The sequence below is a fragment of the Rhinoraja longicauda genome, chromosome 19, assembly GCF_053455715.1.
Source record: "Rhinoraja longicauda isolate Sanriku21f chromosome 19, sRhiLon1.1, whole genome shotgun sequence".
Taxonomy (NCBI): Eukaryota; Metazoa; Chordata; class Chondrichthyes; order Rajiformes; family Arhynchobatidae; genus Rhinoraja; species Rhinoraja longicauda.
The window spans coordinates 41,377,387-41,394,796 of NC_135971.1; the positions used below are offsets into that span (position 1 = coordinate 41,377,387).

General features: G+C 45.3%; 1 protein-coding gene across 1 annotated transcript in view; it reads right to left on the minus strand.

Moving 5' to 3' along the window:
* LOC144602798 (class I histocompatibility antigen, F10 alpha chain-like) overlaps positions 1-16,159 on the minus strand; it is a 38,064-nt gene extending 21,905 nt beyond the window's left edge. Inside the window, exon 1 of the mRNA XM_078415925.1 lies at positions 16,063-16,159. Within this exon, the coding sequence (XP_078272051.1) occupies positions 16,063-16,114 (52 nt within the window). The 5' untranslated portion in view covers positions 16,115-16,159. The remainder of the gene's footprint in view (positions 1-16,062) is intronic.
* Positions 16,160-17,410: the final 1,251 nt, after the last annotated feature.

A 17,410-nucleotide genomic window follows, 5' to 3' on the forward strand; every position in this document is an offset into this window, starting at 1 on the left:
TCGTTAAATAGTAAAATCGAGGGTTGGGTATTGCAAATATCAGGAGGATTAAAAGAGATCGGGTACCAAAATGGTTAGCAAGGACTTGGTGGGTCAAAGGGCTTAGAAACATAGAAACATAGAAAATATGTGCAGGAGTAGGCCATTCGGCCCTTCGAGCATGCACCGCCATTCAATATGATCATGGCTGATCATCCAACTCAGTATCCCATACGTGCCTTCTCTCCATACCCCCTGATCCCTTTAGCCACAAGGGCCACATCTAACTCCCTCTTAAATATAGCCAATGAACTGGCCTCAACTACCTTCTGTGGCAGAGAATTCCACAGATTCACCACTCTCTGTGTGAAAAAAACCGTTCTCATCTCTGTACAAAAAGACTTCCCCCTTATCCTTAAACTGTGACCCCTTGTTCTGGACTTCCCCAACATCGGGAACAATCTTCCTGCATCTAGCCTGTCCAACCCCTTAAGAATTTTGTAAGTTTCTATAAGATCCCACCTCAATCTTCTAAATTCCAGCGAGTACAAGTCGAGTCTATCCAGTCTTTCTTCATATGAAAGTCCTGCCATCCCAGGAATCAATCTGGTGAACCTTCTCTGTACTCCCTCTATGGCAAGAATGTCTTTCCTCAGATTAGGAGACCAAATCTGCACGCAATACTCCAGGTGTGGTCTCACCAATGCCCTGTACAACTGCAGCAGAATCTCCCTGCTCCTATACTCAAATCCCCTCGCTATGAATGCCAACATACCATTCGCTTTCTTCACTGCCTGCTGCACCTGCATGCCTACTTTCAATGACTGGTGTACCATGACACCCAGGTCTCGTTGCATCTCCCCTTCTCTTAAGCGGCCACCATTCAGATAATATTCTGCTTTCCTGTTCTTGCCACCAACGTGGATAACCTCACATTTATCCACATTATACTGCATCTGCCATGCCTTTTCCCACTCACCTAACCTATCCAAGTCACGTTGCAGCCTCCTAGCAACCTCCTCACAGCTAACACTGCCCCCCAGCTTCGTGTCATCCACAAACTTGTAGATGTTGCATTCAATTCCCTCGTCCAAATCATTAATATATATTGTAAATAGCTGGGGTCCCAGCACTGATCCTTGCTGTACCCCACTAGTCACTGCCTGCCATTCTGAAAAGGACCCATTTTTTCCTACTCTTTGCTTCCTGTCTGCCAGACAGTTCTCTATCCACATCAATACTGAACCCACAATACCGTGTGCTTTAAGTTTGCATACTAATCTCTTATGGGGGACCTTGTCGAAAGCCTTCTGGAAGTCCAGATATAACACATCCACTGGTTCTCCCTTATCCACTCTACTAGTTACATCCTCGAAAAATTCTATAAGATTCGTCAGAAATGATTTACCTTTCATAAATCCATGCTGACTTTCACCACTTTCCAAATGTGCTGCTATCCCATCTTTAATAACTGACTCTAGCATTTTCCCCACTACCGATGTTAGACTAACTGGTCTGTAATTCCCCGTTTTCTCTTTCCCTCCCTTTTTGAAAAGTGGGGTTACATTAGCTACCCTCCAATCATCAGGACCTACTCCAGAATCCAAAGAGTTTTGAAAAATTATCACTAATGCATCCACTATTTCTGGGGCTACCTCCTTAAGCACTCTGGGATGCAGCCTATCTGGCCCTGGGGATTTATCGGCCTTTAATCCATTCAATTTACCTAACACCACTTCCCGACTAACCTGGATTTCACTCAGTTCCTCCATCTCATTTGACCCCCGGTCCCCTGCTATTTCCGGCAGATTATTTATGTCTTCCTTAGTGAAGACAGAACCAAAGTAGTTATTCAATTGGTCTGTCATGTCCTTGTTCCCAATGATCAATTCACCTGTTTCTGACTGCAAGGGACCTACATTTGTTTTAACTTATCTTTTTCTCTTCACATATCTATAAAAGCTTTTGCAGTCGGTTTTTATGTTCCCTGCCATTTTTCTTTCATAATCTATTTTCCCTTTCCTAATTAAGCCCTTTGTCCTCCTCTGCTGGAATCTGAATTTCTCCCAGTCCTCTGGTAGGCTGCCTTTTCTTGCTAATTTGTACGCTTCATCTTTTGTTTTGATACTATCCCTAATCTCCCTTGTTAACCACGGATGCACTACCCTGATTTATTCTTTTGCCAAACTGGGATGAACAATTGTTGTAGTTCATCCATGCGGTCTTTAAATGCCTTCCATTGCATATCCACCGTCAACCCTTTAAGAAGCTTGTTTCTGTGCTGCACTCTCCACAGCTCAATTAGTTGCACCACGTCATATTTATAAATCATAACCTTCAGTTGATTAGTCTAATCAGGGTGACACAGTGGCACTGTGGTAGAGTTGCTGCCTTACAGCACCAAAGACCCAGGTTCAATCCTGACCATGGGTGCTGTCTGCATGGAGATTTAATGTTCTACCGTAACTGCGTGGGTTTTTCCTGGGTGCTCCAATTTCCTCCCACACTCCAAAGACATACATGTTTGTAGGTTAATTGACTTTGGTAAAGATTATAAATTGTCCCTCGTGTGTACAGGGATTGCTGGTCAGCATGGACTCTGTGAGCTGAAGGGTCCATTTCTGCGCTGTATCTCTAAATCGTCTTGAGCAGCAATTATAAAACAGGTTGTCCAAATCGGTTTGCACCACGCCAGTACATCAATAGCAGACTGTAAAAATACCAATGTAACATTTACCTTCTGCTTCCTGATGACCTTCTAATAGCTCACCACATTGCCCTTTGTCAGAGCTTTCCCCTATCATCTCACTGGAGAGGCCCCACATTCACACTTCATCAAATACCACAGATTTCCTGCTAAACTAGTTTCTCCACTGTTAATTCTCACTGTCTACCCTTGGGAACATGCAGAGATAAACATCACACAAAAACATCAGGATTGAACAACTCATTATCAACCTTGAGCACAAAGTGCTAAAGTAACTCAGTGGGTCAGGCAACATGTCTCTGGAGAAAAAGGCTGGATGACGTTTCAAACACAAAACAAAAAAAAAGAAACATCCATCCCAGTGAGTCTCCTCCAGTCACCTCCTCACTGTGATGGAAGGCCATAATGTCTTTTCTCTTCTCCTGCCGTCTTCTCCCGCGGTCAGGCTGTTGAAGTTGCCACGTTCCAGGCCGCGCCGGACCGTGAAAGGTCCGCAGCGGGCCGACCCAAGCCCCGCGATTCGGGGCGGGCGAAGACGCTGCCGCTGCCGGAGCTCCCGATGTCGGCCCCCACCCAGGGGCCTGCGAGATTCCGACATCCACGCGGCCCGCGCCGAAGCCTTCCGGAGGCAAGTCGCAGCCGCACTCACAGCGCCCCCACAGCCTCCGAAGGCAGCCAGCTCCGCAGATGGTAAGTCCGGTCCGCGGGCTCTGCGAACCAGAGCCCAGGTGGTCCCAGGTGGAGGCCGCCAGCTCCAGGTGTTTGGCCAATGGTAGACCGCAGCGAGAACGGAGACAACACCCAGAAAAATGTGTCGTCTCCGTTCGGAAGAGATTACTTCACACTCACCACCCCCCCCCCCCCACCCACACCACACATAGTACACAACCACAAAAAAACTACATCACATCTAAAAACTACAATCAAGACAAAAAAACAACATAAAACACAAAGACAGACGGACTACAGGTGAGCTGCAGCTGCTAGGGCAGCGCAGAGATGCTGCCTGACCCGTTGAGTTACTCCAGCACTTTGTGACATTCTTTGGTACAAACCAGCATCTGCAGTTCTTCGTTTCTACCTCATTATCAACATTTTTGGGAAAGCGTTCCCATAGAATTTGCACCCAAACAAAACAAGACAACACTAAGTTGGCAAATTTGCAGATGATACAAAGCTGGGTGGTAGTGTGAACTGTGAGGAAGATGCTATGAGGTTGCAGGGTGACTTGGTCAGGTTGTGTGCGTGGGCGGATGCATGGCAGATGCAGTTCAATGTGGATAAGTGTGAGGTTATCCACTTTGGTGGCAAGAATAGGAAGGCAGAGTATGGTGTCAAGTTATGAAAAGGGGACGTACAACGAGATCTGGGTGTCCTAGTGCATCAGTCACTGAAAGGATGCATGCAGGTACAGCAGGCAGTGAAGAAAGCCAATGGAATGTTGGCCTTCATAACAAGAGGAGTTGAGTATAGGAGCAAAGAGTTTCTTCTGCAGCTGTACAGGGCCCTACTGAGACCTCACCTGGAGTACTGTGTGCAGTTTTGGTCTCCAAATTTGAGGAAGGATATTCTTGCTATTGAGGGCGTGCAGTGTAGGTTTACTAGGTTAATTCCCGGAATGGCGGGACTGTCATATGTTGAAAGACTGGAGCAACTATCATATCATATCATATATATACAGCCGGAAACAGGCCTTTTCGGCCCTCCAAGTCCGTGCCGCCCAGCGATCCCCGCACATTAACACTATCCTACACCCACTAGGGACAATTTTTTTTTTTTACATTTACCCAGCCAATTAACCTACATACCTGTACGTCTTTGGAGTGTGGGAGGAAACCGAAGATCTCGGAGAAAACCCATGCAGGTCACGGGGAGAACGTACAAACTCCTTACAGTGCAGCACCCGTAGTCAGGATCGAACCTGAGTCTCCGGCGCTGCATTCGCTGTAAAGCAGCAACTCTACCGCTGCGCCACCGTGCCGCCCAAACTAGGCTTGTATACACTGGAATTTAGAAGGATGAGAGGAGATCTTATCGAAACACATAAGATTATTAAGGGGTTGGACACGTTAGAGGCAGGAAACATGTTCCCATTGTTGGGGAAGTCCAGAACAAGGGGCCACAGTTTAAGAATAAGGGTTAGGCCATTTAGAACTGAGATGAGGAAAAACTTTTTCAGTCAGTGAGTTGTGAATCTGTGGAATTCTCTACCTCAGAAGGCAGTGGAGGCCAATTCTCTTCTCCCTGTGAACTGCATGGGTTTTCTCCAAGATCTTTGGTTTCCTCCCACACTCCAAAGATGTACAGGTTTGTAGGTTAATTGGCTTGATTAATGTGTAAAATTGTCCCTTGTGTGCAGAGGATAGTGTGCGTAGGATTGTGTTTGTGTGCGGGTTAGTCGCTGGTCAGTGCAGACTCGGTGGGCCGAAGGGCCTGTTTCCCCGTTATATATCTAAACTAAACTAAAAAAAACTAAATAACGTATCTTACTTATCACACTTCCTTTGGTTTAGGCCGTGTTCTCTCCAGTGTATACTGCTTGATAGTCATTTTCAGTGCTTATTCTGGTTAATAGAGATAGCAACATGAAAACCACAGAAAGAATCGTAAAATAAACTGAATCGTGCAGCATACAAACAGGATCTTTTGCCCCATCTTGTCTACACTTGTCTACACAACAACGCTGACTGTGTTGCTTATCTACACTTACATGAATTATGCCCTTATCCCTCCCTGTCTTTCCGACCAAAAGTCCAAATGTTTTATAGACATAGTGATTATATCTGCCTCCATCATCTCCCCTGCAGCTCATTCCAGATAACTACCGCGGTGAAAAATCTCTACCCCTAAGATAGACACAAAATGCTGCAGTAACTCAGCAGGGCAGGCAGCGTCTCTGGAGAGAAGGAATGGATGATGTTTGGAAACGTCACCCATTCCTTCCCTCCAGCGATATTGCCGGTCCCGCTGAGTTACTCCACCAATTTGTGTCGGTTTAAACCAGCATCTGCCGTTCCTTCTTAGACAGGAGGCAAAGGGTGTCAGGTAACGAGATAAGATGAGCAAAATCTAAAGCCAGAGGAAGGGCCATAGGTGGAAGGAGACAGGGGGAGGAGAAAGATGGGGATGAAAGTACAATGAGAGAAGTGAGATGGGGGGATGCGTAATCAAAGGGAAAAGGAATTGAGTGACTGGGAGGGTGGGAGGAAGTGGGAGAAATAGGTGCACATCAGGATGGACAGGAAAGAGCGGAAGTGGGGGGAAGGGTGGGGGTGGGAGCGGGAGAGGGGAGGAAGGAGAGGGTATTGGCTCAAATTGAAAAATTCAATGTTCATATCATTGGAATATAAGCTATCCAAGTAGAATATGGAGTGCTGTTCCTCCAGATTGCATGTGCCCTCACTCTGGCAATGGAAGCTAAAGACAGAAAGGTCGGTCTGGTAATGGGAAGGAGAGTTAAAAGGGCTAGCAGCTGGGAGTACCAGCAGGCATTGACAGACAGAATGCAAGTGCTTTTTTAAATGGTCGTCTAGTCTATGCCGATGCAAAAGAGGCTACTTTGGGACACAGAAAGTGGTAGGTGCCTGGAACACACTCCTAGGACACGTGAATGCCAATACTACAGCACAATTGTTGTGGATTTACAGACACACACACATGAGCAGGCAGGAAATAGAGGGGTATAGACCACATGGTGACGTGGAATTAATTTAAACAGGCATCACAGTCGGCCTAGATCTCATGGGCGAAGAAGGGTCTGGAGCCAAAACGTCACCGATTCCTTCTCTCCAGAGATGCTGCCTGGCCCGCTGAGTTACTCCAGCTTTTTGTGTCTTTCTTTGGTTATCAGCAGTTCCTTCCTATACATCCTGCCTTGTGCAGCATTGTTCTGTGTTTACAAATAGATTGTAAACCTAACCCCTCATTTCTTCCCCTCCCCTGTGCCCCATCTTAACTTGCATCTACCTCTGCCCTCCCCCGTCACCTTTATCCATTCCTCTATTTTCACAATTCACCATTCGTTAATCCCTTTTCTTCTCTGGCCTTTGTCCAACCATTTGCCTGTCGGAAAACCCTCTCTACAACATTTTAGTTTAGTTTATTGTCATGTGTAACGAGGTACAGCGAAAAACTTTTGTTGCGTGCTAACCAGCCAGCGTAAAGACAATACACGATTACAATGAAACCACTAAAGGTGTCGAGATACATGATGAGGGAACAACATTTAGTGCAAGGTAAAGCCAGTAAAGTCCGATCAAAGAAAGTCCGAGGGTCACCAATGAGGCAGATAGTTTAGGGCTGCTCTCTCGTTGTGGTATCTATCACCTATCATCTGCCATACTTTGTCCTGCCCCTCCTCTCTTCCAGCTTTATTTGCCCCACAATCAGTCTGAAAAATGATCCCGACCCGAATCATCACTATCCCACGTTCTCCAGTAGTGCTGCCTGTCCCACTGAGTCATTCGAGCACTGTTTCTTTTTTTTGTTAACCAGCATCTTCAGTTCCTCGTTTCTTCTTTTTCCTCCTTTCCAGTCCTGAAGGGTCTCTGGCCTGAAACATTAGCTCTGCTTTCCTTCCCACAGATGTGGCCTGACCTGCTGCATATTGCCAACATTTTCTGCATTTTTATTACTATTCCTGCATGCATTAATGAATTAGTATCATTTACAACTCTGCAAACTATGAACATTTTGGCATGCAGTGAGCAGTGAACTCAGTGAGCCAGGCAGCACCTGTGGATGGAATGGACAGGTAACATTTTCAGTCAGGACCCGTCTTCAGTAGTTTAACTAGCCGCTTGCAATACATCGGTAATCTTATTGGTTTTTAGGTTAGTTACAGCATGGAAACAGGCCCTTCGGCCCACTGAGTCCATGCTGACCATTGATCTCCCATTCACACTAGTCTTTCCACCTTCTCATCCATTACTTACACACCAGGGGCATTTTACATAGGCCATTTAACCTACAAACCTGCATGTCTTTGGGGTGTGGGAGGAAACCGGATCACCCGGAGGAAACCTACATGGTCAGAGGGAAAACGTGCAAACTCCACAGATGGACCCGAGGTCAGGATTCAACCTGGGTCTCTGGCGCTATGAGGCAGCAACTCTACCATTGCACCACTGTGCTGTACTTCACAAAACCCATTAACCAGCTCATCACAGGTTAATGGCAAAAAAAAGAATCAAAGGAGCATTGGCAGTCATGTGTGACACTGTTCCATGGTTATGGAAAATAAGTTGGGGACAGGGGGGGGTAGGACTGATGAATGAAAGAATGAAGGAATTATATTTTATTGTCACTTGTACCTAGGGTACCTGGGTATAGTGAAATGCTTTGTTTTCCATACAACCTCGGCTTATCCTTGACCGGACTTTGCTGGCTTCACCTTGCACTAAACATTATTCCCTTATCATGTATCTCTACACTGTAAATGCATTGATTGTAATCATGTGTTGTCTTTCTACTGACTGGTTAGCACGCAACAAAAAGCTTTTCACTGTACATCGGTACACGTGACAATAAACTAAAGTGAACATGGGCAGTACACAAGCGTCGCCATGTGTTGGCGCAGACAAAGTTACAAAAGTACCGAACGATCCTATCCACTGCCTGCTGCCGCACATGGCAGCAGACCCCATCCCCACAGTTCCCCCTTCGTTCTCAGTGGCGCTCCCACCCCCACAGTTCCCCCTTTGTTTTCGTCCCCCCCCAAATGAGATAGCCTCCCTGTGCTGAATGCCCTACTTCTACAATGTTCTAAGTATAAGATTAGATTAAGCTTTGCTCACTGTTGGACTTGGTACCTGCAAACCTTTATTACTTTGTTGTTCTCTTTGAATAAAAACATTCTTGGGTGTTCCTGTCTGAACAAACTAAAATGTGTTTGTCTCTCTGTAACGTTTGAATTCTGGTATCATGCTCACCAATCTTTATTAACATGGAAACAGGCCTTCCTGCCCACTCAGTCTGCGCTGACCATCAATCACCCATACACTAGTTCTATGTTCTCCCTGTTTCACATCCTGCACAGTAGGGGCAATTTCCAGAGGCCAATAAACCCACAAATCTTTGGAATGTGGGAGGAAACCGGAGCACCCAGAGGAAACCCGAATGGTCACAGGGAGAACGTATAAACTCCATACAAACAGAACCCATTGTCAGGACCCTTCTTGTATTTGGGGACGGAAGAACTGCAGATGCTGAATTACACCAAAGTTAGAGACGAAATGCTGGAGTAACTCAGCGGAGCAGGCAGCATCTCTGGATAGGAGGAATATACATTCATGTATCTACCCCACTTCCTTTATGTATTAATTTTTTGTAATCGGAGCAGTCTGCAAAACTCTCCATAGACATGAACAAGTGTTTATTTGGATTGCCGAGCATTAAACTCTAGTCCCCTGCAATGAAATGATGATTTAGCATTTTACAAATCAATACATTGAGGGCCCTGTTTTCAATGATATGTGCATGCCATTATTTAGAATGCACCTTCGCGTACTCTTACACTTTCGAAGCATTATCCACACATAGAGTCACAGAGACACACAAACAGACCCTTCAGCCACCAGAGTCCATTCTGACCATGATGCACTCACTTCATACCATTCCATCCCACTATTGAATGGATCTACAGGAGGTGCTGCCTCAGAAAGACAGCTAATATCATCAGAGACCCACACCACCCTGGCCATACTCTCAGGGCCGGCCACCCTGGACCGGGAATTTGCCCGGAAGATCTGGTCCATCCATCATGGGCCGATTTCCTGATCGCTGTGGACCGAGGATAGAGGACCCAACTGGAAGGCCCGGCTCGCCCACCCAGAGTGGAAGGAGTCAGATGGATGGCTTATAGGCAGACTGCCTGCAGGAGGGAGTGCACTGCACCTACGGTGGAGTGGGCACTGGAGGTTCTGCAGCAGCCTGGGGCTTGGCTGTTCCAGACGCCGCTCCAAGAGGCAGGGCGCATGGACCAGTTGTGCCCTGCAGCAGTAGAGGACACCACAGCTTCGCTTGGCCAGGCTGACCCTGTAACAACGCTGGGACAATGGGCCTCATGGTCAGGGCAAGAACCCTGTTACTACTTACAACAACTGGGACTTGAAAATGGCACCAAAAACTGGTGACACTGTATACTGTCTCAGCGTATTACTGCTATACACTTGTACTGTATCTGAGATGCTTTTCTAAGATGTATCTAAGGGCTTATCTATAGTGATACTTGTACTAAACTGTATACAAAAATGAATTTCACTGTTCCTTGGCACATGCCACAAATAAAATACCAATGAACTACCTTTGAGGTTAGAGAGTCTGAGAACTGTGAGCTCCAACAGCTTTTTGTCACCAGCAGCAGGCTTTTAAACACTGCACAACACTAACCACAACCTTACCTCAACAACTCTGACCTGCTATGGACTTTATTTTGGTTGCAGTAAGGACATTTTGTTTTTGCACTATTATGGTCTGGTTACCTGGTATTACTAATATTAATTTATTCCATCACGGACGGGTGTATATTTAATATGTGCTTAAGAATTTCATTGTTCCATTGCCAGTATAATGACAATTAAATTCTCTTTACTCTCGACCAACCCATTCTTATTCTTCCCAAATTCCCATCATCTCTCTCCAGATTCTATCATTACCTACAAATGACAGTCAATTTACATTGTGGAGACAAGGAATGACAAATGTTGGTTTACAAAGAAAGAGACACACAGTGCTGGAGCAACATAGCGGGTAAAGCAGCATCACTGGAGATCATGGATATGTGATGATGGATAGATGTTACGGGTCAAGATCCCTTCTTCAGTCTGTAGACCCTACCCATGTTCTCCGGAGATGCTGCCTGGCCGGCTGAGTTACTCCAGCACTTAGCGATGGATACAAAATGCTGGAGTAATTCAGCTGGACAGGCAGCATCTCTGGAGAGAAGTAATGGGTGATGTTTTAGGTCTAGGCCCTTCTTCAGATTTTGTCATCATTGTGCTAACTTGCTCCATCCCATTCACTCATCATCTTTCTGATTGGAAAATATTCATACCTTAAACTCTGAGGAGCTGCATTTAAATATCTAAGACCAACAGCTCTTTCATTCAAAGCATATCTTGCATTCATTTGTTCTGATATCTCTCTATACCACTATCTGTATCTCTCATTTCGCTTTCCCCTGATTATCAGTCTGAAGAATGGTCTTGCCCCGAAACATTACCTACTCCTTTTCTCCAGAGTCACTGTCTGACCCACTGAGTTACTCCAGCTTTTTTTGACCATCTTTGGTTCAAACCAGCATCGGCAGTTCCTTTCTACACAGCTCCTCGCCCTGCATTTTCCCCAGCGATGCAATCCATCTTTGTGTTTTAGTCAAGAGTTGAGTGCTTAATTGTCATATATATATATTTTTAAAACTATGTCTGTTTCCCCGACACCAAAAAGTGTGTGTGTGTGTGTGTGTGTGCGTGTGTGTGTGTGTGTGCGTGTGCGCGTGTGCGTGTGCGTGTGTGCGCGTGTGTGTGTGTGTGTGTGTGTGTGTGTGTGTGCGCGCGCACACACATACACAGAGAAATGGAACAAAGATTTTTACTTAGAGCAGGATAACAGGTCTGTACACACAATACACAAATCAAGGTATGTCCACTTTGAAGAAGTTCTCCTCCCTCTTCGACGGCTTTTGTCCCGCCCCCCTGACATCAGTCTGAAGAAGGGTCTCGACCCGAAACGTCACCCATTCCTTCTTTCCCGTGATGCTGCCTGACCTGCTGAGTTACTCCAGCATTTTGTGAATAAATCGATTTGTACCAGCATCTGCAGTTATTTTCTTATATTCCTAAACTCAATACTGATACAAACAAAATCTCAAAGTCCTTGGTGCAACCAAAGACAGTCCATATAATTTCACAGTTGAGGTTGGTGTTGTGTAGTGTTCAAGTGCGTGATGGTGATGGAAGCTATTCTTGAACCTGGAGGTCATGGTTTTCAAACACCTATACTTTCTTCCCCATGGTAGGAGGTAATGTGAGCGTGGCCAGGGTGATGATGTTGACTACCTTTTTGAGGCAGCGTCTCGTATAGATCCCTTCGATGGGGGGGGGGGGGGGAGGTCAGTCCCCATGATGAACGGGGCAGTGTAACTTCCTGATTATTCACAAATATAAGTACTTCATCTGAAGAGCAGGCCTAAGTTGTAGAATTGCTCCCTAAATATCCCAGCCTCTTATTTTTCCTTCACGATGCACCTTAAATGTTTATTTTACTAATTGTCATGTAATGCCATGACACTGCTCAAAGTAAAATTTTACAAAATAATGTGCTTACAAATCTCATTGTAGCATTTTCCCACATTGGAACTGCTATAAATATGTTATTCTTTATATCTTTGTCTGCTTCTCCTTTCACCAATTTAGATTATTACCATCGAAGGATAATGTCATTGTTTCGTATGGCTCCATAGATGCGTGCTGGAATGTGATTGCAAGATTATTAAATTCTTCCCATATTGAACAATGAACTACACTAAACTCAACTATGAATAATGAATAAAAAAAAGACAAATTGTTGGAGTAACTCAGCAGATCAGGCGTCATCGCTGGTGAGCATGGAAAGGTAATGTGTCAAGTTGGACCTTGCAGACCAATGGACTGTCTTTGGCTGAACTAAGTATTCAAGGTGTATTTGCATAAGTATTGGAATTATCAATTTACTGAACTTTTAGTATGTTATCTGTTTGTATTGTCTTACAGGTCTGCTATGCTGCTGCAAGCATTTCATTGTTTTGTAGTCATAACATGACAATTGAACACTTTTGACTCTCTCTCCTTCTTGACTCTCTTGTGGAGTGTGAACAAATATAACACAAGCTAAAGGTTGCCATTCATCCTTTGTCCCCAATCACTGATATTCTATAAGATCATAACTGATCCTGTAGCAGAACACCATTTTTCCGAATTAACCTACGATTCCTTTTGTATCCAAGCATCTTCCTATCCCTGCCTCACGCACCTGATTGACTGAATGCCCACAGCCTTCTTGGGCAGAGAATTTGAAAGACTGATTACCCTCTGGGTGAAAAGATCTCATCTCATTACTACACTGAATTCAGTGATTCATTGGTATTTATTTTCACATGCACCTAGGTACAGCGAAATGCTTTGTTTCACATACAACTCGGTAAAATCATATGGCAGACCTAACCGAGGCAATACACAATTGTCACCGTGTTTTGGTGCCATAAGAATGTTTGAACCCTTATTTTTAAACTGTGAATTTTGGTTGTTCAGCCCATCGAGTCTACGCCACCATTTAATCATGGCTGACCTATCATTCCCTTTCAACCACATTCTCCTATCTTCTCCCTGTGACCTTTGACATTCTTACTAATCTGGCAGCACAGTGGCGCAGCGGTAGTGTTGCTGCCTTACAGCACATGCAGCGCTGGAGACCTGGGTTCGATCCCAACTACGGCTGCTGTCTGTACGGAGTTTGTACGTTTTCTCCGTGACCTCGTGGGTTTTCTCCGAGTTCTTCGGTTTCCTCCCACATTCCAAAGAGGTGCAGGTTTGTAGGTTAATTGCCTTTGTACAAGTGTAAATTTTCCCCAGTGTGCGTAGGTAGCGTTAATGTGCGGGGATTGCTGGTCAGCACAGATTCGTAGGGCCGAAGGGCCTTTTTCCGTGCTGTTTTTCTAAACTAAAAACTAAACCTAACTAATCAAACATTTGTCAATCTCCGCTTTGACATACCCAATGACTTGGCCTCTACAGCCATCAGTGGCAATTAATCCCACAGATTCACCACCCTCTGACTAAAGAAATTCTTCCTTATCTCCTTTCTATTTTAACTTCCACTTTTGCATTACTTTGATATTATAAATGGCCAAACGAGGGGGGGGGGGTACGTTTGAGTGTGCAGGGAGACCATTATTAGAAAAGGCAAAATGTTCTGGAGCAGCTCAAAGGATCAGGCCGCATCCCTGGAGAACATGGACGGGTGACATGTAGGGCTGGGACATTATTCGGTTTTGCGAAATGCATTCAGACACCCAAGTGTCAAATTGGTTCCAATATGATAATTTAGTGTGGCAGAAGGAATGGCAGATGCTGTGTGAGGAAGGGCGATACCATATGCGATATCTACTATAATTATTCCAAGTAGAAACGTGACTGTGTTAATCAGCGCAGATCATCAGCACAAGAAAATAGGAGCTGGAGATGACCACTATGCCCCTTAAGCATGAACCATCATTCAATATGGTCACAGTTAATTTATCCAAAGCTTTCTTTCTCTCTCTCTGCCAGTTTACCACAGCCCTTAGTTCCCAGTTCCTCAAATATTTACCTGCCTCCAGAATGCTGCCTGGATTAGAGGGTATTACCTCGAAGAGTGGGTTGGACATGATCAGAACCAGGAAGTGAATGTTTATTTACTTTCCACTACCCATCCATTCCTCCTGACTCCCTTCTATTGACTCTGTTTACACCTCCCGCTGCCTCAGCAAGGCCAGCAACATAATCATGGATGAATCATACCCTGGCCACTCCCTCTTCTCCACTCTCCCTTCAGGCAAATGGTACATAAGTGTGAAAACGCACCCCACCAGATTCAGGGACAGTTTCATCCCAGCTGTTATCAGGCAACTGAATCATCCTACCACAACCAGAGAGCAGTGCTGAACTACTATCTACCTCTTTGGTGACCCTCGGACTATCCTTGATCAGACTTTACTGGCTTTACCTTGCACTAAACATTATTTCCTTATTATGCATCTATACACTGTGAATGGATTGATTGTAATCATATATTTTCTTTCTGTTGACTGGTTTGCATGCAACTAATGCTTTTCACTGTACCTCGGTGCACATGACCATAAACTAAACTGGAAACTGGAATTCTATTGTCAGGGAAGAGATTTAACAAGAACCCAATGGGAAACTATATATATATGTGAAAAAATACATTTAAAAAAGGAATGTTTGAGAACAAAATCAGCTTAATGCGGGCAAATTGGAGTAGCTTAGATGCGGCATCTTGGTCAGCATGGATGAGTTTGGCCGAGGTGCATGTTTTCCTGCTGCATGACTCAAAGTAAATGTGAAAAGATGGGGAAATGTTCATAAGACGGAGGCTTCACTTCCCCTCTTACCAATGACAAGTTCACGTTACAGGAGTAGAATTAGGCCACTCGGCCCATCGAGTTCACTCCACCATTTGATCATGACTGATCTCTGCCTCCTAATCCCATTTTCCTGCCTTCACCCCCATAACCCTTGACACCCATTCTAATCAAGAATTTGTCAATCGCTGCCTTAAAAATATCCACCAACTTGGCCTCCACAGCCCTCTGTGCCAATGAGTTCCACAGATTAACTACCCTCTGACTAAAGAGGTTCCTCCTCACCTTCTTTCTAAAAGGGCACCCTTTAATTCTGAAGCAATGTCCTCTGGTCCTAGACTCTCCCACCAGTGGAAACATTCTTTCCACATCCACTCCATCTGTGCTTTTCATTATTCTGTAAGTTTCAATGAGGTTCCTCCCTCAACCTTCTCAACTCCAGCGAGTAGAGGCCCAGTGTTGTCAAACGATCATCATATGCTAACCCACTCACTCATTCATGGAATCATTCTTGTAAACCTCCTCTGGACCCTCTCCAGAGTCAGCACATCCTTATTACCAAAATGCATGACTCCACACTTTGCTATACTGAATGTCATCTGCCACTTCTCTGCCCACTCTCCTAACCTGTCCTAGTCCTTGCTTCCGCTTCACTGCCTAAAATAGGCGCCATCTATTTTAGCATCATCTGCAAACTTGGTCACAAAACCTTCAATCCCCTTATCCAAATCATTTATATACAACGTAAACGTGACGACCGCACGTTTGGAGTTATCGCTCAGTCAATAGCAAGATGCAGAGTGTGTGTTGATCTTTTACTGATTTTGCGTTGTACTTGTGCCTCGTCCTCTTTCGACAGTTGGCCATAATCTGGAACTTGATCCTGTCAAACAACGGCCTTTCCTGCTTCCCGCCTCTCCCACATCGTAATCCCATTTCTTACAACAAGAACTTGATATAAAGATGTTTTTGTTTCGAACCGCGTCGCATCTGTTTGTTTTACACGAGTTAAAATCAGCTTTAACCAACATCTGTAGTTCCTTCTTACACAACGGAAACCGGGTATGGTGCAAATCAAAGCAGAATCTCCAGTCTGGTTTGTCCTGAAACAGGGTGATTAAACCCTTTTAACGTTCGCATGAACCTCAGACTGAATGTGTAATGCGCGTTTGTTTAAACCGAGTCGCCTCCTGTCCAGATTGAGATAAAGTCAAGACACTTTAGCCAGTAGCGAATAAAACGAGAATCGTTAACTTACCGGCTAGAGCCCCTTGTACGCGGAAGAAACTCAGCAAGAGGAACAGAACCATTCCGCGCACGGCCTCTTACAGTCAAATGCAGCGACTGAGCCAAACCTCACCAACAGTCCATCAAAGCAGGACCTCACCATGCAATCAGAATAAATATACCACTCATCGTCACCGGTTGTCGAGCGAGGTCATTGGACCAGCACGAACAATTCACTGCAATGGAGACACGAGGAGGTGCAGATGCCGATTTACAATTAAGCAAGACACTGGTAGAACTCAGAAACATAGAAAATAGGTGCAGGAGTAGGCCATTCGGCCCTTCGAGCCTGCACCGCCATTCAATATGATCATGGCTGATCATCCAACTCAGTATCCTGTACCTGCCTTCTCTCCATACCCCCTGATCCCTTTAGCCACAAGGGCCACATCTAACTCCCTCTTAAATATAGCCAATGAACTGGCCTCAACTACCTATAAGAAAATAACTGCAGATGCTGGTACAAATCGATTTATTCACAAAATGCTGGAGTAACTCAGCAGGTCAGGCAGCATCTCGGGAGAGAAGGAATGGGTGACGTTTCGGGTCGAGACCCTTCTTCAGAATTCCACAGATTCACCACTCTCTGTGTGAAAAAAACTTTCTCATCTCGGTCCTAAAAGACTTCCCCCTTATCCTTAAACTGTGACCCCTTGTTCTGGACTTCCCCAACATCGGGAACAATCTTCCTGCATCTAGCCTGTCCAACCCCTTAAGAATGTTGTAAGTTTCTATAAGATCCAAACTCAGCAGGCAGGTAGCAACTCCGGAGAGCATGGATAGGCGACGACAGACACAAAGTGCTGGGGTCACTCAACGGGTCGAGCTGCATCTCTGGAGAAAAAGGATAGGTGACGGCAGACGGGGGAGATAGCTGGAAGCGAGGTGGAGGCAGGACGAAGCCTGGCAAGCGACAGATGGATACAGGTGAAGGGAAGTTGATTTAATCGGCAGATCATCGGGCAAAGGCCAGAGATGAAAATACAAAATGTCTGAGACAAGGATACAATAATTGCAAATTGTGAACCCTGAGCAAGAAATCAACGTGAAACACCTGTCCTTATTCCACCCCCCCCCCCAACTTGACTCCATCCAAGGACCACAACGGTCTTTTCAGGGGAGAGAGAGGTCACTTGCACCTCATCATCGACTGTATCCGCTGTTCCAGGTGTCAATCTCTCTACATCGGCGAGACCAAGCCAGGCTGGGCGATTATTTCGCCTCCGCTCAGTCTGCCTAAACCTACCTGGTCTTCCGGTTGCTAAACACTTTAACTCCCCCTCCTATTCCCACACTGACCTTTCTGTCCTGGGCCTCCA